General features: G+C 54.6%; 7 protein-coding genes across 7 annotated transcripts; 5 read left to right on the forward strand and 2 right to left on the reverse strand.

The window, feature by feature from the left end:
* Positions 1 to 4,727: 4,727 nt before the first annotated feature.
* Positions 4,728 to 4,883, forward strand: PHYSODRAFT_459517 (hypothetical protein; the record flags this gene model as incomplete). The annotated part of the gene is made up of 1 exon (XM_009539354.1): positions 4,728 to 4,883. A coding segment is annotated over one exon (156 nt), but the record flags the coding sequence as incomplete, so codon positions are not given.
* Positions 4,884 to 5,253: 370 nt separating this feature from the next.
* On the forward strand, positions 5,254 to 6,800 carry PHYSODRAFT_288999 (hypothetical protein). Its single transcript, XM_009539355.1, has one exon. It carries the CDS (start codon positions 5,799 to 5,801, stop codon positions 6,753 to 6,755), a length of 957 nt encoding a protein of 318 aa, XP_009537650.1. The 5' UTR covers positions 5,254 to 5,798; the 3' UTR covers positions 6,756 to 6,800.
* Positions 6,801 to 9,198: 2,398 nt separating this feature from the next.
* PHYSODRAFT_530689 (hypothetical protein) lies at positions 9,199 to 9,444 on the forward strand (the record flags this gene model as incomplete). Its single annotated transcript, XM_009539356.1, has 1 exon — positions 9,199 to 9,444. The coding sequence occupies one exon, from the start codon at positions 9,199 to 9,201 to the stop codon at positions 9,442 to 9,444; it is 246 nt and encodes an 81-aa protein (XP_009537651.1).
* A 535-nt stretch (positions 9,445 to 9,979) lies between these two features.
* PHYSODRAFT_376047 (hypothetical protein) lies at positions 9,980 to 10,528 on the forward strand (the record flags this gene model as incomplete). Its single annotated transcript, XM_009539357.1, has 3 exons — positions 9,980 to 10,063; positions 10,145 to 10,214; positions 10,305 to 10,528. Coding segments are annotated over 3 exons (378 nt in total), but the record flags the coding sequence as incomplete, so codon positions are not given.
* Positions 10,529 to 13,801: 3,273 nt separating this feature from the next.
* PHYSODRAFT_356086 (hypothetical protein) lies at positions 13,802 to 15,210 on the reverse strand. The gene is made up of 3 exons (XM_009539358.1): positions 14,551 to 15,210; positions 14,164 to 14,419; positions 13,802 to 14,089 (listed from the first exon to the last, which is right to left on the reverse strand). The coding sequence occupies exons 1-3, from the start codon at positions 15,023 to 15,025 to the stop codon at positions 14,086 to 14,088; spliced, it is 735 nt and encodes a 244-aa protein (XP_009537653.1). The 5' UTR covers positions 15,026 to 15,210; the 3' UTR covers positions 13,802 to 14,085.
* A 99-nt stretch (positions 15,211 to 15,309) lies between these two features.
* PHYSODRAFT_319564 (hypothetical protein) lies at positions 15,310 to 16,257 on the forward strand (the record flags this gene model as incomplete). Its single annotated transcript, XM_009539359.1, has 1 exon — positions 15,310 to 16,257. The coding sequence occupies one exon, from the start codon at positions 15,310 to 15,312 to the stop codon at positions 16,255 to 16,257; it is 948 nt and encodes a 315-aa protein (XP_009537654.1).
* A 3,676-nt stretch (positions 16,258 to 19,933) lies between these two features.
* On the reverse strand, positions 19,934 to 20,212 carry PHYSODRAFT_530544 (hypothetical protein; the record flags this gene model as incomplete). The annotated part of the gene is made up of 1 exon (XM_009539360.1): positions 19,934 to 20,212. The coding sequence occupies one exon, from the start codon at positions 20,210 to 20,212 to the stop codon at positions 19,934 to 19,936; it is 279 nt and encodes a 92-aa protein (XP_009537655.1).
* Between the last annotated feature and the right edge of the window lie 534 nt (positions 20,213 to 20,746).

Genomic DNA, 20,746 nt, shown 5'->3' on the forward strand with positions numbered 1-20,746 from the left:
GCGAGACCAATTTAGGTTGATTTAAAAATGTTGGAAATTTACACTTGCCATCCAAAAAGTGCGAAAAGGTGCGGGTTGTTACAGAGACAGGGTGTTAAAGTGTAGCTCCGTAACTTCAAAAGCTGGAAAATGATCTACTCAGGGCTGAGCTGTCTGATTCAAGAGGAGGGAATTGTAAACCTCGTTGGCTTGCGGTTGGCCCATGTGCTCTTGGCAAAGTTCGTTATTCTCTGGATTTTATATCCAGAGTTCCTCCGAGGATGGCACTCGAACCCAAACTAACTTTTATTTCGTATACTTCCGAGGAGCCCAAACTTAACTCACGCAGAATTGTCGTTACTTCGTACCCAAAATAATCTCAGAACTTGATCAACCTGTTATATCATGAGAACATTCCGATAACGCGTCCTGTTGGGTGGTATTCCTTCTTTAAACTTATTCAAGGGTTCCATGTATGGTAATGATAGCGCTGATTACATACTTATCTCATGCGACTGTAATATCAGATAACCGGTGTACAACGAAATAACCCTGGTGAATATTGCCTGTGGTCTTGACATTCACGCAAATACCCAGAAATGTCGTTTGAATGTACGTGGGTAAAGCTGTGTTAATTTCACATGTTTAAAAATTCTAATGGGATATAAGGTAGTTTTACCCTCCTTAGCTGATTTCCACTATAATACTGTAGAAATACCAGCCAGTCCAGCAACCAGCTTTGCAACCGTCATCTCATTGGTTGAAAATTGATTTGCAGGTAATGTGTAACATTGCCGTCACTTTGAAGCACTTAGAGGTAGCTGTATGAGCAGCGCAGCTGTGAAATGAGCTGGATAACACTTTTAGGAGTAGTACTGACGGCGAGCACCTCTTTGCAATGCACTATAGCAACTCACGGGAATGTAATACTGACTGCGATAATGACCAGGCCCTTGAACTCCTTCAACTCCTTCAACTCCCGTCGACAGAGCTACAACAGCTCACGCGGCACGCTGCTGCTGCTGGCCCCCTTCATGCCGATCCTGTGAGTCTGCGCCTACGGTAGCAAGTATTAGTCTGTTTTGCTACTCAACTCCTATACAAACTGCAAGTCACGGTAGCAAAACGGCGCCGTGTGGCAGATACCATACAAAACTCAAGTTAATTCGTTTATGCAGGGTTGCAAAGCGTTTATCACCCGTGGTAAGCCGTGTCGCCGCATACGGCGGCCTAGAGCTTTCCATGACCGGTCGAACGAGCCCATACTGTCGTGCCTGCACACGCCGGTGCTGAAGGCCTGTTGTGGTGGCGAAACTACCGGTAGAGCTTTCTCCGCTCCCTCCTGGTGCTGCTGCACAACCCGTACTACTTCATGCAGGCTACTCTATCACTTCCTCACCTACGGCTACTAGATAGGATTCAGACGCGCGCTCTACCCAGCTCTCACCGCAAAAGAGAGAACGCACAATGTAAGTTATGTCGCCATTTCAAATATTTTCTCATGTAATAGGCCATACTTGCCGCACAGTAGCATGCTCCGTGGGTTTGAAGCCATGTCGCGGCTGCAACCGAAGTTGCAAACGATACCGTACCATTTGGCTGTGACACCAACAACAATCGTGGTCGATACCGTGCAGCTGACCAATCAGAGCTGGTGATTTCTAGACATACAACCTGGGTTGCAAATGGCCGGTAATGTAGCAGTACTGTTGCAGCAGAGTCAACACTGGGATTTACTAACGCTACGTGACAGAAATACTAAAGCTCCGTGGTGGTACCCACAACGCCAGGATCATCTGCGTCACATTTACCGGATACTCAAAACTTATCAACGGCAAAGTACAGGCTTTGACGAACTCCAACGTAGACCCAAACACACGTATCCCGTTGACTACCACTAGAACGTCTAACTCTGGGTAACTACTGAAAAAGAGCTTATCATGCAAATGAAGAGCAATATTAAGAATACTAACCGGTATGACGCCATTGCAACGGGTCTGAGTCAGGTCTAACGCATACAAGTCGCTGAAACTTTCTCGGCATGACCAAGTAGTAGATGAAGCAGAGGTAACGTTTTATAGCTAACACGAAATCAGTTGTGACTTTTATTAAAAATTTGAAGAAAAAAATATGAAAGAAAACAAACATGACACAGTCACACTAACTGTTTCGGCTCTCGTATCTCCATCCCTCGACAACAGGCAAGGACAGTACTTACGGGCGTTGGCGCTGGATGGCAGGTTGCCGTATGGCTTGAATCTTACTTCAGGCTCGGGCTCGACTTTTTTCTTCTTGACTGTCCTCTTATTCTTGGCGGTGATGGTCGCTGTCAGCATCGGTGACTTTGAGGTTTGTCCAGCCCCCATTTGACTCGTTTGCACTGATCAGTGAGAAATGCCAAGGACTGACCGTAGAGAAAATGATACTTGGACCGCTACGCCACCCTACACGACATGCACCGCAACGATCATCATTCTACGTTGCCGTAACGAGGGTGAAAAATCTACGGCAACTGTATCTAATGGAGCCACTCTCCTTACAATTCCTGCAATATTTCAAGCCTCGTCCGTATGCTCTTCAAGAAAATCTTCGAGTCGAAGCAATCGACTTGGCTAGTTGAGAGGTGGATGATGAACAACCCGCTAGCAACTGGCAGTATATTGCGCTAACGCTAGTAAAAAATCCAGAGCTTCTCCGTGTATACACGGCGTTAGTTCGTTATTAGGCTGCGGGACTGTCCGAGGCGTCCAAACAAACAGTTACTCTATCTTCCACACCGAGGCCTGTTGCTCTAGTATTCGGCAGGCGAAGCTCAAACGCTTCAAATTTTATGTTAACCAGCGATTTGAAAATGCTTTCTTTGTGTTAAGAAAAAGCAATGAAACGAAACCAAATGCTCAAAAATCTTGTTTTGGCATTCTGTAGGTAGTATCATAATTAGGTATTTCAGCTACAGCCTTCCTTTCCTAGAGCTTATTCAGGGTGTGCTTGCGCCTCACTGCATGAGGGAGCAACATGAAGCATCCAATGACGCTGAGACTCGTCCTTTAAAGCCACGTCTTTTCGAAAAGACGGGATATAATCAGGGCGTTTCGGCCAAACTATATAAAAGCAATAGAGAGCTTTCGCAAGTGTCCTCGGTCGAGTGGCGCGGAGCTCGCATGTGCCAGTGTGCGAAGGGCTCTTGCTGCCTGCTGTATATAACCGGGCTTTACGAGCTGGAAACAGCTAGTGAGGCTACCCGACCACTAGTGCTTATAACGTTTCCTCCTAGCCATCCCTATCCTAGCCATGCGTGCAGGCCAGTAACGTCTGGTCGACACTGAACGGCCTCGCACTGGAAGAGACTCTGCTTACCGAGACGCTCCCTAGGTGCTTAGGTGAGCAGCTTGTGTTAACGATCTCCCTCCGACGCGGTGCAAGAAGAAGGGCACTCGGAGTGGAGATAACGACATGGTGGTCATGACAGGAGCCGTCTGGGCAGTGTCCATGAGTGGCGCTGGCGGTTTGGCTTCAGTGGGCTGAGCCCGTGGCGGAAAGAGAGGAAACGGAAACGATAAGGAGACGAGAAGTATACGATGGGCTAACGATCTTTGTATTACTGTGACAGAGTACTAGCGACGGAATGACGACCGAGGGAGTGATGGCACGTGACGAACGAGCTCAACGCCGAGCTGCGTCGGCGGAGCGAGCGGCGACGGAGGCGGCGAAGCAACAGCGGCTCCCCCAGCAACCGACGACGGTGACGACTTTGGAAACGGAAGACGGCGCCACGGTGACGTTGAGTACGGAGGAGATACGCCGTCCGACGGGCAACACGCCCGTGGCAGCAGGCGGCGCTGGACAACGCGACCTTGGCGGAGGTCAAGGCGGCGACCCTCCAGCTGGACAAGGCGACGGTTCGAGCGGCGGTGACAGCGGTCGCGAGAACACGAGTACGGCTAGTCAGCAGACCAACACGAACACGAATACGAACGCGGACACGACGATGGAGGAGAGGACGGTGGACTTGACGGGGAGTGGCGGTGCTGGCGGTGCCGGAGCGGAACACCCACCACCACCTCCACCTCAACCACGTCCCGCAGCGGCGGCGGCATCGAGTGGGCATGGTACGTCGCGTGAGAGTGCTCCTTAGCGGCCGATCATCGTCCGCGAGAAAGCCAAAGCGCTGAAGTTGAAGAAGTTCAAGGGCTTGGATGACTCCATGCCCGTGACGATGTGGCTCAAGACGGTGCGCGCGGAGGTCAGGCGCCAGGCTGTGTCGATGGGCGTCACGTGACAAGAGAAGCAGCTCTACCACGAGGTCGCTTCGCACCTCGAAGGCGAGGCGCAGCGCTGGTTCGCTACGGTGATGGAGTCCGTGCCGGAAGACGAGGAGAACATCAGCACCCTGGCCAGAATGCTGCGCGCCAAGTACATGACGCAACGCACCGGACCGGAGGTGGTTCAACGCGAGACGACAGATGAGAGGAGAGCGGTTGATCGAGTACGCGCAGTCGCTGCGCGAGATCGGCGAGCGCGGCGACGTCGGAGAAGATTGGCTGGTGAATGCCCTCTTGAAGGGGAGGAGCAGCCCCGAGGGCGCGACCCATGTGCGAGGCCACAGGCCTCAGACGCTGGATGAAGCAGTGAGCCTGGCGGTGCCCCACATCGGCGAGTATGGTGCGGGGTACGGCGTCGGGTTGGAGACGGCGATGGAGCGCTGGGATGAGCGCGAGACGTCGAGCGGACGCGGGCCCGTGCAGGGGGCCGCGAAGGGAGTCGGCGGCCAGGAACAGTCTGGGGTGGCAGGGAACTACGGGAGTGTGGTGACTGGCTACGGGCCCATGTGGGGCACGGCGGCGAAGCCGCCTAGGTACGACACAGAGGACAGGCAGGTGAGCTCTGGAGGAGCCAGTGCGACCGAGTGGTGGAAGGCGATACCGCCTGGGTTCCAGCTGGTGCCCGCGGGAGCGGTGGGTACACCAGTGGGTACACGTGGCAGTTTGGGAGACGGTTCGAAATTTCGAACGGCCAGCAGTGACCAGTACGGGACGAGGGGAAAACGGCCAGCAACGGCTGTGGACCAGAAAACGAAGCGAGCAGCCCAGACGCTCAAGGTTGAGGGCAAGTACGGCGGCGATGGAGCGAGTGGCGGGCGGTCCAACCCTGCGCTTGCGACGCGTGAGGGCAGGATGATAAACCAACAGCGCTATCTGCAGCGGCAAGCGCAGCGAGTTCACGCCTCGGCCGGGCACGGAGTGCTACTACTGCGGACGCACTGGGCACTTTGCGCGGCACTGCGAGGTGAAGGCAGCGGATCTCAACGCCAGCGGCGTGAACACGGCCGCTGACGCGACGGATAACACGACGGAGGAGTCGGGAAACGGCTCGCGAGCATAAGGGCCCTGGCCTTACTGCTCGCAGGCACAGGACCGGGTAAGACGGCGAGGAAGCCGTTGGTGGAACGGCAAGGACGGCGGCGAGATGGCGGTCGAGACGAAGGCCGTGGTCGAGGACGCGGACGACCCCGAAGACAGCGAGGACGTCGAGGACAACGAGGGCGCTTCGAGTCTGGTGATGTCGCGGCGGAGAATGGCGCGCCGGAGCGCGGCGGAGAGACCGACGGTACGAGCGGAACTGGGGATGGCGCGAGAAGCGCTGGACTCAGCGAAGAACGGAATAAGCGGCTTACGACCGGGGATGACGCCGAACGGCAAGTGGCGGTGGCCTCCCAGCCCAACGCCAAGGACAGCAATAGCGGAGCGTCGACGAAAAAGCGCGTGCAGTTCGCGGACAACGCGGACGGCGTCGACGAGAAGCCGTCGGCGAAGGACGCGATGAGCACCAGGGAGGCGACAGGCAGCTGCGCCGCGGTGGCGGACCACGGCGGTGGGGCTGGGAACGCGATGGTGGTCCAGCGCGCGGAAGGGAAGCGCGTGGTGATCGACTACGGCAAGTTGAGGACGACGGACGGCGGTCGGATCGACGGCAGGCCGGACGAGGAAGAACTACGGAGGAAGGTGGACGCGCAGCTGGCAGCAGCGCTGGCGGCGACCGAGCAGTCAGTAGATCGGTCGACGCGGGCGGCTATGAGTACGAAGGGCTCGAAGGACCACGCGGACGAGATGAGTGCGGGAGGCACGAGCAGGGGAGACACCAGCAGCGCGACGGACGACACGCTGAAGGCGGAGCTGCGCGTGCGTGACAAGGAACAAGGGCTAGTATTGCTGGTGAAGGCCCGGCAGCAAGCGCGTGACGAGGCGACGAAGCAGGAGATGGAGCGGCAGCTCCACAAGCGACGAAAGCGGCTCGATCACACCAAGGCGCGTCGAGAGCGGCGTGCTGAGCGTGAACGGATGGCGGCTGGTGCAGACAGAGCTACTGGGGTTCATGCTGGTGAAGAAGCCGATGGTGACAAGGGAGGCGCTGCGCGACGAAGTGGTGAAGGGCAAGACGAGCACGTGCGCGTCGGAGAAGCTGTCGGTGGTGACGAAGACGCAGAGGGTCGCGACGACCAAGGTGCGGCGGCGGATATGCTGCGCGGACGAGGACGAGCACAATGGCAGCCGCCAATGCCGGAGCTCCTGCAAGTGGAGACCGCTGGCTACATTGTTGAACGAGCACGCCGGCGAGTGCGCAACCGCGCAGGACGCTACGTGCGTGAGCACCAAGTGGAGTACAGCACTGGGCCAGGACGACCAGCGGGACGGCGATGGCTCACGGAAGCAGAGTTCGAGCAGCTCGAAGATGCTGCCAAGGTCGAGGACGACCTTGGAGCCGGGGATGGCGTGTAGTTGGATGGCCTGTCACGTGACGAAGGGCCACGAACAGGCAGCGCCAGACGATCGCGCGCTGGTGATCGACTTGACAGACGAGTAGTGTGGTGGACATCGGCCAGATCGGGTCGTGGTGTACGGCAGGAGGCGTGTGGTGAAGAGGGCAAGCCAGTGGACTAGTGCCACCGGCTGAAGGCGGTCGTTTAGCAAGCAGTGGAAGTTGGTGATGGCGACGACAGAAGATCGCAGTGTGTGGGCGACATGCCGGGACAAGAGCGAAGAAGTATACGAGCGAGGAGAGGCGAGATCAAGGACAGGAACGTGAGGCTGTGAGGCCACGAGCATGGAGAAGGAGTCGAAGAGGGAGAGGTCCAGTAAGTAGGCAGGCGCCCGTGCGTAGGAGTAGATACAGCGGGGATAGGATTGAGTAGGAGGATACTGAGCGGCGGTCGGCCGACTCGACCCTCAGTTGCGGTTTTTCATAGGATTGTGGAGAGTCAAGACTAATATACACGAGTTGCGCCGAACGCACGGGATTCCGGTCTTTGGAGCAGCGACGAAGAGCGTCGGCCAAAGCGACGGCAATAGCGAAGGTACGGCAGTGGTAGGCCAGTGCACAGATGAGGGCAGTGTTCGAGTAGGGCGGCAGGACTGTGGAGAGAGACCACGGGGGCTGTGGTGTTGGAGCACCTCGGTCGAGTGGCGCGGAGCTCGCATGTGCCAGTGTGCGAAGGGCTCTTGCTGCCTGCTGTATATAACCGGGCTTTACGAGCTGGAAACAGCTAGTGAGGCTACCCGACCACTAGTGCTTATAACGTTTCCTCCTAGCCATCCCTATCCTAGCCATGCGTGCAGGCCAGTAACGTCTGGTCGACACTGAACGGCCTCGCACTGGAAGAGACTCTGCTTACCGAGACGCTCCCTAGGTGCTTAGGTGAGCAGCTTGTGTTAACGATCTCCCTCCGACGCGGTGCAAGAAGAAGGGCACTCGGAGTGGAGATAACGACAACGGTCTAAACCTAGAACGGAGACTTGCAAAAATGGTAGTTACCGACACTTTTGATGTGGCCCCGCCACTGCCTGCTACTACCCTGGATCTTGGTAGGTAGTTCCGAGCTTTATCTGGGGAAACCGATGACAACAGCGCCTCTGGTTGAGCGCGGAAAAATAGATTTTTAGTGCGGAACAAACATATTCAAGTCAGCCCTGATCGCAAGGCATACTAAACAGAAGTAGCGCCGGGGCTGGTGGGCGTGTTGTGTCGAGTGGGTGTCAACATAAATGCAACACAATGGGGTTCGTAATACAAACACAGTAATATCTGCCCCGTTTCTAGAATTTGAATGCTCTAAAAAGTGGTCTAATCTGCCGGTGAGCCCGAGATTGGCCATTTCCCTTACTAAAACATTCTTTGTAGTAGGTCGCACTGAAAAAACGCGAACACAGATGAGAGAAGCTGGCACTTCCTTCAGTTGTCTACCGAGTGTATTGCGCTTGCCAGCTTTGAGATAAAACCAAAAGTGAGAAACCTAAACATGCATGTCGACTAGCTGCTCTACATCACCACAACCAGCGTCCCAGTGGTGGCACTCTTCACGACTTTCCGTAAGAGCTCCTTACTGCAACTTGCCCCTTCCACCTCGTGCCAGCTTGAGTCAACGAACGCACGCATGATGTGCTCTTGAGCACGCCAAGCCAGCACTCGCTGGTTGCGGCGCCGCTGCATACTCGGCCACAGCACTGGCTGAGCAACAGCACTCGCTGAGCAACAGCGCACATGGCTGACTGCAACTGCATGCTGGCAGCAGCACGCTGCCCAGCATCGCCGCCGCACTCGATTGTACTGCGTGGTCGTGGTTGGGCTTTCATGTCGCCACCCACTACAGTGAGTACCGTAATAGTGAGGTCTCCCGTTAAATACGCCGAACGGCTACAACAAGGTGCTCAGAGCTCCGTCGCGTCATGCAACTTGTCTTAGCGATTGCCTTCCGTTTGTTTAGTGCAGTCGCTTGACCGTTTATGCAATATTTACCAAGAGTGAATTTTTATGATGTCCCATACTGATTCCTATATAAAATGCTGTCCCACAAATGTGTCTCAGAACCGTGTCGGTACGGAGATAAATCAATCTTAAAGGAGCAGCTGCAGGTCCGCGAGGGCGCTCTTTAGTTCAACGTTCTTGTTCCTGAGAGCAGTTCTCCAACTCAGCTCGTGGGATCCTTAATGTTACCAATTAGCCAACTCGGTGTCTTCAGTGATGAGCATTTCCAATGCTACTAGTATGCCAGCAAATAAAAGGCGGATCTGTGTCCGTGCCTGTGCTGTTCTTCACGTACGGTGCTTATACTGTAGTAGAGGTAGGTTGTACGCAAGTTCTCTCGAAGTGCCATTCTCCTTTTTACTCCACTGGTAACAACTCGCTCACACCCCTCACCGGACGAATTGAGATCTTCGACCCAGCATGCGCTCGTTCTGTGTTGCGCTTGTGGCGATTACCGTCTTCCTGGCGACATGCGCTACTGCCATCGATCAGTCTCCGCTGGTCAGCGTCGCCTCCACGGAGTTTGACGGAGGGCGTCGAGTGACTGAAGCTGCGAGAAAACCCAAACGATCTCTGAGGCGGGGGAAGGCGTCTGAAGACAGTGGCGTGGATGTGAAGGAACTTGATGAAGATCGAATGTTATTGCTGGTATTTTTTTTACTGTAAAACTCTGAAAGCCGAACTCATTTCTGTAGTCGCAGCTGAACCCACTGAGATGGTACTCGTTTAGCGGTTGGGCCTGCGGTGGGTACCGCTTGCCCTTTCGACGGACGTGCGCGTACAATGGGGGCCGGACGGTTATTTCGACCTCTGCAGTCCTCCCACCCGCCAGAACTCGGCGCTTATTTCCTCTTCTGCAGCCCCGCGCGCACGCTACGCGTCGCTTGTACCCCGCTGTTAATTCGAGCGTCGCACCATGCTCCGTGCACCTGTCAACGCAGTGGAAGCCTCGTGGACGGGGGCAGGCACCGGCTCCCAGCTGGGACGAGCCAGCATAAAGGCCTCCTTGGGCTTCATCATGAACACCACCGACGTATCCGCGTTCAGCCACCACTGGGGATCCGATGCGGTTGAGTCGCCGCTCACCACGCCGCCGATCTCGAGTGAGAATCAGGCTGCTGCAAACACCCCCACGCCTGTCAAGGTAGACCCCAATCTGAGCAGCCAGTCCAAGCCCAAGGTCAGGAGGACCCTCAGCTACGAGGAGAAGCGGCGCTCTCGAGAGTGCAAGGTCGACGGCTGCGTCAACTATATCATCAACAAGGGCCTCTGCTTCCGCCACGGGGTGAGTTGCTTGCTTGCATAAAAGGTAATACGATAGGGGTGTGCAGATACTTATTTCAACCTTTGTGGCACATTGCTGCAGGGCGGCAAGAAGTGCTCCGTCCAAGAATGTCGCTCCAGTGCCAAGAACGCGGGGCTGTGCTGGCGTCACGGTGAGTACGAGCAGTCCTGCAATTACATTATCATTCGTGGTTTGCGACTTAGGTGTTCATTTTTTTCTGGTTGATCGACGAATTAACAAGGCGGGTCTGTGAAGTGCGTTGTGGAAGGCTGCGAGCGCCGAGGGAAATCGCGGGGTCTGTGCTGGGCGCATGGAGGAGGCACCAAGTGCTCGACGCCACTTTGTACGAAGGTGGCCGTGTCGAACGGCTGCTGCTGGGCACACGGAGGAGGGAAGCGGTGCGCGTACGAAGGCTGCAAGAAGGCTGCGTACGAACGCACACACAACTACTGCGTCAAGCATCACGATCAGCTGAAGGATGGAAGAGAGATCTTGCACGTTTGACGGGCGCGGCGAGGCTCCTGCAATATATACAAGAAAATGCAATGGCAACGGAACTAAATTGCATGTAAATCATCCACCGTTAAATGCTTTCAAGTTCAGCATACAGTCCACGTACTCGCCTGCATTGGTGTCAACGGGGTGCCCCTGTTAACAGACACACCTATGCCGATCTTCGATTTACCCTTGTGAGAATGGAGCTTCGGGAGCATGTAGTACTGACAGAGAGCCCCCCCCCCCTGTACGCACCTTCGAGTAGGTAATCCAGCAAACGAGGCTCGTCGAACACAGAAACTCCACTCCCTCGTTAACCAACTTCAACTGAGCGACTGCTGATAAAGTCGTCACTTGTTCCTTCGGCCTTGAACGAGCAATCGTAGTTCCATACCTGTAAACCCACAAAACGCATAACTTAGTTTATCGGAGTCAGCTTGCGCGTTTGATGAGACCGTCATCTTGTCAAGACCCACCTTGCGCTTCTAGGAAAGACTTGACGGGGGTTGGAGTATGAACGCCACGCTCAAATGTCCAAACTCAAACCGTGCTATTATATTCTTTAAGGCGACAGATCGATAGTGGCGTCTGACAGGCGCACTGTTAGACGGACCTTCGACACCACCAGAATACGATCAGCCCGTTACGATAACCCCAGTCGGCCCTCTTGCTAGGACAAACGGGAGGACAAAATCGGTTTTTACTTGATTTCAATATAGTGTACCACAAATTTTGTCCTAGACGGACCGCTCCTACAATATATCCATGATTAGCAAAGTTATTTCGCATTAGTGGCTGCCCCATTTGTGTCATTTGCACACCGCCTTCACGAACCTGTTCCATCCGCCACTGCTCTGTGTTGACTTTTCTCCATTTTTTGCCTGTTCTGCTTGCTTACGCTGATGTTGTTCTAGGACAAATATTCTCTGAAATTTATTTCAGAGTCTACCGGTGATACCACTTTCCGCGCTGTTTGAATATATTAGACTATAGCAAACGCCCTCTTTGCTTGAATGCTACATCTGCTGTACGGGTCACCCATTTCTCAAACTTCATAAATAGAGTTTTTTGATAAAAAAACACAGGCTTCGTAATTTAAAGGGTCTGATTGTCCGGACATTTTATAGATAAGACTACACAATACGCAGTTATCGATGCAGAGCAGTTTGTAAAACCCGTTATATCGTATACATCTTGCCGTTATGAATCATCCACGTGAATGTTGACCCTGGTCCATCTTCGCGCAACCCGCATCCGTAAGTAATTTATACGGTAATTTATGGCGTGGGTTTTTCTTGGGATAAATGCAACTTCCTATTTATCCCGTAGGGTCCGAGCCCTGAAAATTCCAGGCGCAAGCCCAACCCAAGGCCGTGGTCAACAAGGTCAACCGCGCGTGGGCTGCCCGGGCAGCGTTTCTCCTTCGTGTCCACCGTGGCGCCATCTCCACGCGCCGTATCGGGCGCGTCGGCCTGGCGAGAACATGGTGGTCGAGGAGATGCTCGCGTTCTGCGAAGGTCTGAGCAACCCAAAGCTGGGTGTTGGGGCCTATCATCGTAGCAGCTGCGAGGCTCATGCTCATGGCTCTCGCACGCAGATCAAATGTGGGGTCACGCACTACGGCGCAGCCCGCTCGGTCAACTACGACTCCTGCTACGGGCTTTACCCGGAAAGGGGCGAGGAGTACGCGGACGGGTCCATCAAGAATATCCATCTCGTGGGCCACAGCGACGGCCAACATCCACACCCAAGAAGACCTCGAGGCGCTGTGCAAGAACCCCATCAATACTTACGTGGAGAACAATTGCGCCACGATGCTCAGCACCACGCTAGTGAATGACACTATCGCCACTGCCGCAGAGGCGACTACGACGGACAAACCCGAGGACTTAGTGCAGTATTACGAATCAGTAGTAAGTGAGAATAACTAGCTTTTGCTGTTCTGTTGCCCTCCTACACTATTCATCGTTGCTACCTCTCACGATGTAGCTTTCTAGCCATGCCAACGTCGCACTAGAAATTTCAGAGCTTCCTCGTGCTCAGCACGACTTTGTATGGTACACTATACTTTACGTCCGTGAATTTCGGATTTGTCCTAGCATTTTTTCGGTTTGTCCTAGCAAAGTGCCCGACTGGGGATAAGGTGACGAAAAGGGCGCTCACGAACTTTTAGTCAAGAATGTAGACCTGATTTCTCCAGTCGTTCGTCCACAGACCATGCCGCAATCTTGTTGCTCATAAATATCCGCCGCCGATGCTCCGGCGAGTTCATGACCGCTTCATACAGTTGGGGCCGTTTGAGCAATCTGCAACGCTGCCCTTAACTTATTCGTATTGCCGTAATCTACAACTTGCACGGGTGAGCTCGGCACCTCGATTGTTTTCCTCATGATAACATCGTGTACCTGTCTGCGAGAGTTAATGTACGCAGGGTCGTTGTGGGGTATAAAGCAGAAAGTGGCGCGCAGGTACTAACCCAGAGCTCGTTTGATATATGCGTGCATGGTTAACGGGGAATATGAAACAGTTGGCGGGACCCCGGGGCCCCCCATCCAAATTCATCGGTATCGGCAATTATTTAATTAATTTTCGAGAGTGAGGGGGCATGTTTATCACGTCATTTCCATTTTTGATTTATAAAGTGGATGGAATGCGCAAGCGTTCTGTAGGCGACCAACAGAGAACGACGACGTTGTAGGAGCTTCACGGGTGAACAGTTGAATAAATCTATGTTCTATCATAGGCGAAGGCAGAGCGGCCTGCATTGTCGGTGCTTCCTACCACGTTCAAACCAGCACTGCTTTATGACTACATCAACACTATCGAGAGTTGAACCATACATGTTTGACATCTCACTCATGTGCGTGTATGGCATCGGGGCAGCTAACAAAAAGGTGCACAAGGACGTTCGTTCTGAGTCAGAATCTGACGCCAATGCATGAAATGGAAGGTACCCTTGAAGCAGAGAACTTGTTCTTTCACTAGAGTTGGCATTCTCAACGTGAGAAGGATTCATGGGCAACGAAACGTTGCGTCTTCTGTGGCACGACGCCCTGTAAATGCGCTGACTTGTTTGTTTCGTCCAGCGGTTCATAGGTTTGGTAAAGCGACGTTCCATATTGTCGTGCGCTGTCGATTTTATTTTGCAACTCGAGATTTGACAGTTTTGAATCGATAAACCTTCCGACAGCTAACTTACCACTTCAACTACAGGAAAGGATTTGCCACGGCGGTCGCTTTCTTCGCCAGTCTCAATCACTCCAGTCTGTATTTCTACGTCTTGGCAAACAGTAATCTAACGACATAGATGTCGTTTGAGCAAGCTATTTAGTGCTTACACCGTGCAGTGAAGCAGGTGAACGTCCGCCTAATGAGGGATCCTGCGACGTAGTTGCTGCAACCTCTTCCGCTGGTCGCTGTCGTATGCAGTCTGATCAACGCTCTGGTAGCTTCTTTCGCTCCAAGCTGCTGTCACAGCCGCACTCTGATGTCTATCGAGCCTTCCTCTCCTCTCGACTTGCATCAATTCACCTGGCAAATACACACGACACGACTGCGTCAGCCTGGGAGGACAAGGCTACGAGACTCAACCCAATCGTACGCACAGCTCATAGTAGTTGGCGTGACGCAACTGCACAAAGTGCTTCTCGCACAAGTTGTGCGTGCGTTCGTATGCCGGTTTGATACAGTTCTTGACCTCGCAGCGCTTGCCGCCGCCGTGCGCCCAGCAGAATCCGTTGGAGACGGCCACCTTGGCGCACCCGGTGTTGCGGCACTTGGTGCCTCCGCCGTGGGCCCAGCAGAGCCCTCGCGCCTTGGCCTTCTTGTCGCAGCCGACCTCCTTGCACTTTACAGAGCCGCCTAGCATACAGCAACATTTACAAGACAGACACAGACACCACAGTCAAGCGTCCTGTCAGCCCTGCTCCGAGTCGGCCGTCCAGTCGGTCGGCAATAGCACTGGAAGTAGCCTCTTGTTGCGTCCAACTGACCGTGTTTCCAGCACAATCCGCGGTGCTTGGCGCTGGTCGAACAGCCCTCCAGCGTACACTTTTTGCCGCCCTGCGAGCCACAGTGGACAGAGGGGCCAGTAACAAGTGTCCGCGTGAGTGTCACCATCGCGTCCACGGCCCCGGGACGGACCCCACGTGGCTGACTAAGCAGTCCCACACGCAGACACAGACAAAGAGAGAGACAGAGACTCACCCCGTGGCGACAGCAGAGCCCCTTGTGCACGATGTAGTTGCGACAGCCCTCGTGCTTGCAGGTGCGGCGGCGCTTCTTCTCCTCCTTGCTGAGCTGCGTCGCGCTGCCGCTGGAGCTGATGGCGCCCACAGATGCGGCCGCGGCCGGCACGTTGAGGATGAAGGGCAGGGCGAACTTGTGCTCGTCGGGCGGCGGCGTGGCCGGTTCCGGCTCGAGCGCGTCTGGCGGCTGCAACGCCCTGTCAAAGTCGCTCAGCTCCATTGAGATCCGTCTCCAGCCTCGGTGGTCTGTCAGGAAGGGCAGCCCAAGCCTCAAGCTCAAGCTCGCTCGGCGAATGAGGCCATGTCGGTCGGTCTCTTCACGGTACCGCGGCGCCTTCGAAATTATTTGGTCCGTGGATCGGCTGCGGCGGGCCAGAGACGCGCCTCATTCGGCCAGGTCCCACTCTGCCTTATTATTTACGACGAAAGGGGAGCGGTCGGACCAAAATGCGCTTGGCGGCGAAAAGCGGACGAGTGAGGGCGGTGAGCTGGCCACGGGAGAAAATGGAGCTAGCTGGGTGTCGATGTGTGCGCAATAACGGCCGAGTGCATGAGGCTGAGCCGCCCCCCTTCGATGTCCTCAGAAAGGTCGACCCCCGAAAGATACAAATGCCACCACGCCGATCTGGTGAAATCAGGCGTCTCGCCTGCCATTGGCGCGCGTTCCTCCGGGCTCGCTGCCCTCCGCCAACCGTTTCCTCCGATGAATTTGGACTGGGCATGCAAGGCGTCGAAGCGGGGTCGAATGTCATCTCGACTCTGAGCGTCTACGTGGTGCGGGTGCGTGTTGGTGGCCTGGCTCCCATTCTCGAGCCCTTCGCTTCGGCGTTTCGCTGTGGTTACCTGGTGGAGACCAGGTCTTCCGCCGTAAATAGCTCGACCTTCACCTGTACTGACCTAACTGGCGGTGTGTGTACAACGGCCACGAGAACTCCATGTCCGCTTAACAGTCAGCACTGGATAGCAGATCTGATCCCACACACAGTAATTGAGAGCTCTCCTTGCACTGTGCTGCATTTAGCTGCGCTGGCCTGGCCAGCCAGCTGGCTGGCTGGCTGGCTGGCTGATCGCACAATCGCAACGCGGGCTACGGGTAAGACTCTTAGCCTACGAGCCTCGCAGGCTAAGATTAGGGCGCAAAATGCATTCAAAGAGATCGCAGCTTCAAGAACAGCTTCAAGTTTGGCCTTGCAGAGGTCAATGGCCCTCAGAAAACCGAGGTCACTTCTTATGAACCTTCAGTGCTGCTCTTTGAGTGGTGGCGTCCTTCTCAGCAGCTTGTTGTGCGCCTGCTTTCGTGCCGATGAGACCAAGACCCCAGGCGGAATTGGCACTCGTTGCTGTCCGCGCTACAAGAAGACCATTCCAAGAACTTATCCAAGCTCTAGTGTCAGCAAGTTTGTGGGAATAAGAGGGGTGTTCTCACGCGCGCGGGCTCTACGGCGACACTGACTTCTGCGTGGACAGACTTGGAGATGTGGTTTTTTGGGTAGACTCTCGCCTGACGCTGCAGCAAGCACGAACATGCTGAGTCGTTGCTTCTTTCGTGGACTCCATCCGAGGACGACGCTTCGATACTAATCTGGACAGCTATGTGCTCGGTCTACGGGATAGCCCCATGGGTCCTGGGACTCTGTGGCTGGACTGGAGTCGAACGTCGAGGAGCAGTCAAAACTGCTGCGTAGTTTGGCGAATGGGAGCTCGAGCAGCGGGTGGTGAGGGGCAAATGGTGTGTGCGCTGAGATGGGACTCCGTTGCGAACAGTCCGGGTTTTCATCGATTCGAGCTACAACATCTTGCTGAGCGGCAAAAAGGCCGAGTGCAAACGCCTGTCTTCGCCGTGCGTACGCCCATCAAACGTGTGAAGATGCACATGCAAATGGTAAAACATCACTTTACAGGCGAGTTGAGTGCGGCGGCTCATGACGACGAACGCATAAAGATCGGATCACGGCTGCAGCGCTGGCTACATAACCCCCCCCCCTCCCCGACCATTTCATTTGAAGCATCACCGTCGACTGTGCGGCTGGCAAAGGAGTGACATCTTCCAGAGTTTCCTCCGGAAGACGTCTTCTATGACCACGAAGTACTAGCTCGTCGGTCTGCGAACAGTGTTCAGTTGATAACAACATGCATAATTTGACGTATCCAACGGCTCGTGAGTCTGTGGGTTTGGACATTTATCTGCCCGTTGTTGACATGTGCGCGAAGTTTTACTGCTATCGTATATCAATCTGGAAATTCAACCGAGATGGCGGTTGTCTTGCGTGCGTCAGCTAGCGTGCTTCATTTCAGTATCATGGCGGCTATTCAGTTGCACCGTCAGTTGGCAAGCAATCGCGGTCGGAGCGGACGAGTGCAGCAAACCGCGAGCTAAACAAAGATGACACGCCATTTCCAGTCTGTTGATATCGTGAAAAGGCAGTGAATCAATCTGAAGTAGGAGTTGACGCCCGTCAGCACGTTGACTATTTTTTTTACGAACAGGTTAGTGTAGTTTACCATGGATGCTTCCTTCGGCTAGATGATGCTTACCTGACAAACCCACCGAGCAGACAGACAATTCCTGCGTCAGACAACTTCTCATCTACAAAGCAAGACCACCCAATGATATAATGCGCACACTTCAAAGTAGTTGGCGTGGCGCAAATGCACAAAGTGTGCTTCACACAAGTTGTGCGTGCGCTCGTACGCCGGTTTGATGCAGCCGTTGATTCCGCAGCGCTTGCCGACGCCGTGTGCCCAGCAGAATCCGTTTGATACAGCCACCTTGGAACACTCGGCGTTGCGGCACTTGGTACCTCCACCATGGGCCCAGCATAGACCTCGCGCCTTCGCCTTCTTGTTGCAGCCGTCCTCTTTGCACTTTACCGAGCCGCCTGATTTACCGAACAATGTGAAGCAAAACACAACAGACTCAGCACCCTCAACTATTTCACATATAGGTATTACCTGACTCAATTAGTAGTGCACTACTAACCATGCTTCCAGCAGAGCCCTCGTGTTGCACCCTTCCAGCGAGCACTTCTTACCGCCCTAACGAATGCACGATAATATTATCAACAAAATCAGTTCCACGCCTGATGTAATTAATCACAGCACAAAGGGTGGGTCGTACCCCGTGGCGACAGCAGAGCCCCTTGTGCACGATGTAGTTGCGGCAGCCCTCGTGTCTGCACGTGCGGCGGAGCTTCTTCTCCTCCTTGCTCAGCTGGACCGCGCCCTTCTTCGCGCTGCCACTGCTAGTGGCACTAGAGCTGATGGTGCGGCCACGAGAGTCTCAGTCGGCGCCAGAATGAAGGGCAGCCGAACTTGCTCGTGTGCTCGTCAAGGCTTGGCAGGGGCTCCTGGCCCTGGCCGCTCTCGGAGGCGGCTGCATCGAGCTCATCGGGCCCCACCTCCATTTTTACGGTCTCCGGTGCGATCCTCGCCGCAAATGAGGCACTGCAGGGCCAACTCAGAATTGGGTCGTCCAGGTTGAGGTCCAGATTGGCCTGATGGACGCAAGTCCCACTCTGGCAGGTCTTGCTTGCACCTGCGACTCGCAGGCTGCGAGCCCCGAAACGTGAGCGCCCAATCCGGCGGGATCGTGTAAAGCCCCCGCCGGCTTGCTACAGTTTCCTCGTACTACCTGCATGACAAGGCAAGGGTATCTCGGGACAGGAAGAAATGGTCGACGCTGCAGCTCTTCCTTCTTCCGCCTCGGCGACGTTCAGCCTGAAATGAGCGCGATACATGTGCACGTACCAAAAGGGCACTGAGTCAGACCTTGCATGCCTATGCGACGAGATGCCGGACCACCCATGTTGCGTTCCCACTTTGCAGCCGCCTCAGGACACTCACTAGCCGTGTGAGCTGAAGTGTGTCGTTCTGGCAATCATATCCACCGAATTTATAGTCGGCGACGCTGACGACAAACGGCTGCGGTGTTATCTCCACAATTGGTCCTATTGTCATTTTGCTGGCAATGCTCGGGTCTCTTTTTCATCGGATAACGTTGCTATGGGCCACCGAGCAGCTCGTGCTATGCATGTTTTGCCGGCAAGCTTGTAAAGCTTCTGTTTTACCGTCGGATTATTTTGTGATCACAGTGTACCTTTGCCCTCAAAACCACGAGGCAAAAATATTGACGTGTCTCCATTACGCGGCCTTCAACAATCCGACAGGTCGATGCAAGTACTCACATCGCTACCACAACCAAAACCCAAAAAGTTGCCACCCACGCACTCGATCGCCGATGAAAATATTTGCGGTCTGGAGACGACTATCCGATCAGAGAACGGCGATCACTCGATCATGTGGCAGGTCGACGTGGGCCGAACTCAACTCGCTCGTAAAATGAACTCTACCACTGCACGGTGCATCTTCACACGCTTTGATGAGTGTCCGTGCAGCGAAGACAGACGAGTGTACTGTACATGCTCCATGGCCTTTTTGTCGCTCAACAGGATATTGTAACTCGAATCGCTGAAAACCCGCACTAGCACCGAACACCAAATATGCTGTCAGCAGTGCTCCCTCTCAGCTCAAACACCATTCGCCTCTCGCATGTTGCTGCTTGAGCTCTCAATCACCTACGCCAAACGACGCACTGGTTTTTGGCTACTCGTCGACCTTCGACTCCACTCCGACCGCCGAGGCCCAGCACCATGAAGTCCATCCCGTAGACCTAGCACATAGCTGTCCGGATTATTGTAGTGTCGAAGTGCCTTCCTCGGATGAAATCCACTCGTAGGGAACAACGACTTAGCATTCTGTGCTTGCTCCAGCGTCAGGCTAACATCCTCTCAACGAACCACAATATGAAGTCTGCCCATGCAGATGTCAGTGTCGACGCAGAGCCCGCGCGCGTGCGAAGACACCCAACCCAACGTACACTCCACCTGCGAGCTTGCTGACACACGACTCGACAGGTTCTTCGGGTAGCTTTCCAGTAGTGCGAAGAGCAACGAGTTCCCACTTCCGTCTTGGGTCTTGGTCTTCAGCGCGGAAAGCAACGCACAACAAGCCCTCGAGAGCGTTGTCACCATCCGGCTTCGTCTCCTGCGCAAAGCAGCAAGCGGCGAAGGAGTGTTCTTGGTTTTCTGAGGCCATCAACCTCTGCAAGGCCATACTTGAACGAGAGTGCTTACGTACACAGTCTTTTTTGATGGGGGTCGAGGGGGGGGGGGTGAATGTGATATAGAAGAGGACCAACGGAGGCTCGCGGTTGCGAGGAGCGTAGCCGCAGCAAACCCGCGCGGGGTGCCCGCGTAGCAGGGCCGCGCGGTATTTGCGGAGGCGGGCCCAGCGACGAGCATTCCAGCGAGCCGAGCACTGGTCTCGCCAGGTGAGAGAATCTTTTTATCGCAGGAGCGCAGCGACTGCCTTTGCGGAGCGCAGCGGAGCAAAGCCATTTCCCGCGCATGACATCCGACCTGCGGGAAGGTCGTCACATTGTGGGGTGATGGGCTGCCTATACAAAACTCCAAGATATCACCGAAAATAGACTGTGTACGTAAGTCCTGCCACACTTGAACCAATCCTTGAAGTTGCGACCTCTTTGAATGTATTTTGCGCTCCAATCTCGGTCTGCTCTTAGCCACTCGCCGCTGCGAGTGTACGCTGCGATTGTGCGATCAGCCAGCACAGCGCAGTTAAATGTAGCACAAGGCAAGAATAGCTTTCAATTACTGTGGGTGGAATGCCGACTGTTAAGCGGACACGGTTGTTTTCGTGGCCGTTGTACACACACACATGGCCAGGTTAGTTCAGTCCAGGCGAAGGTCGAGCTTTGTACGAAGGAAGAGTCCTGGTCTCGATCAGGTATGACCCACGAAACGCCCAACGCATCGCAGTCTTCTTCGAGAACAGGACGCGGGCCAACCGAGTCGAGCTGATTTTCGCGTCCAGGGCTGCATCGGAGGAAACGGTTGGCGGCAAACCCCGCGGCAAGATTCTC

Source organism: Phytophthora sojae (assembly GCF_000149755.1).
Source record: "Phytophthora sojae unplaced genomic scaffold PHYSOscaffold_13, whole genome shotgun sequence".
NCBI classification, from domain to species: Eukaryota; Oomycota; class Peronosporomycetes; order Peronosporales; family Peronosporaceae; genus Phytophthora; species Phytophthora sojae.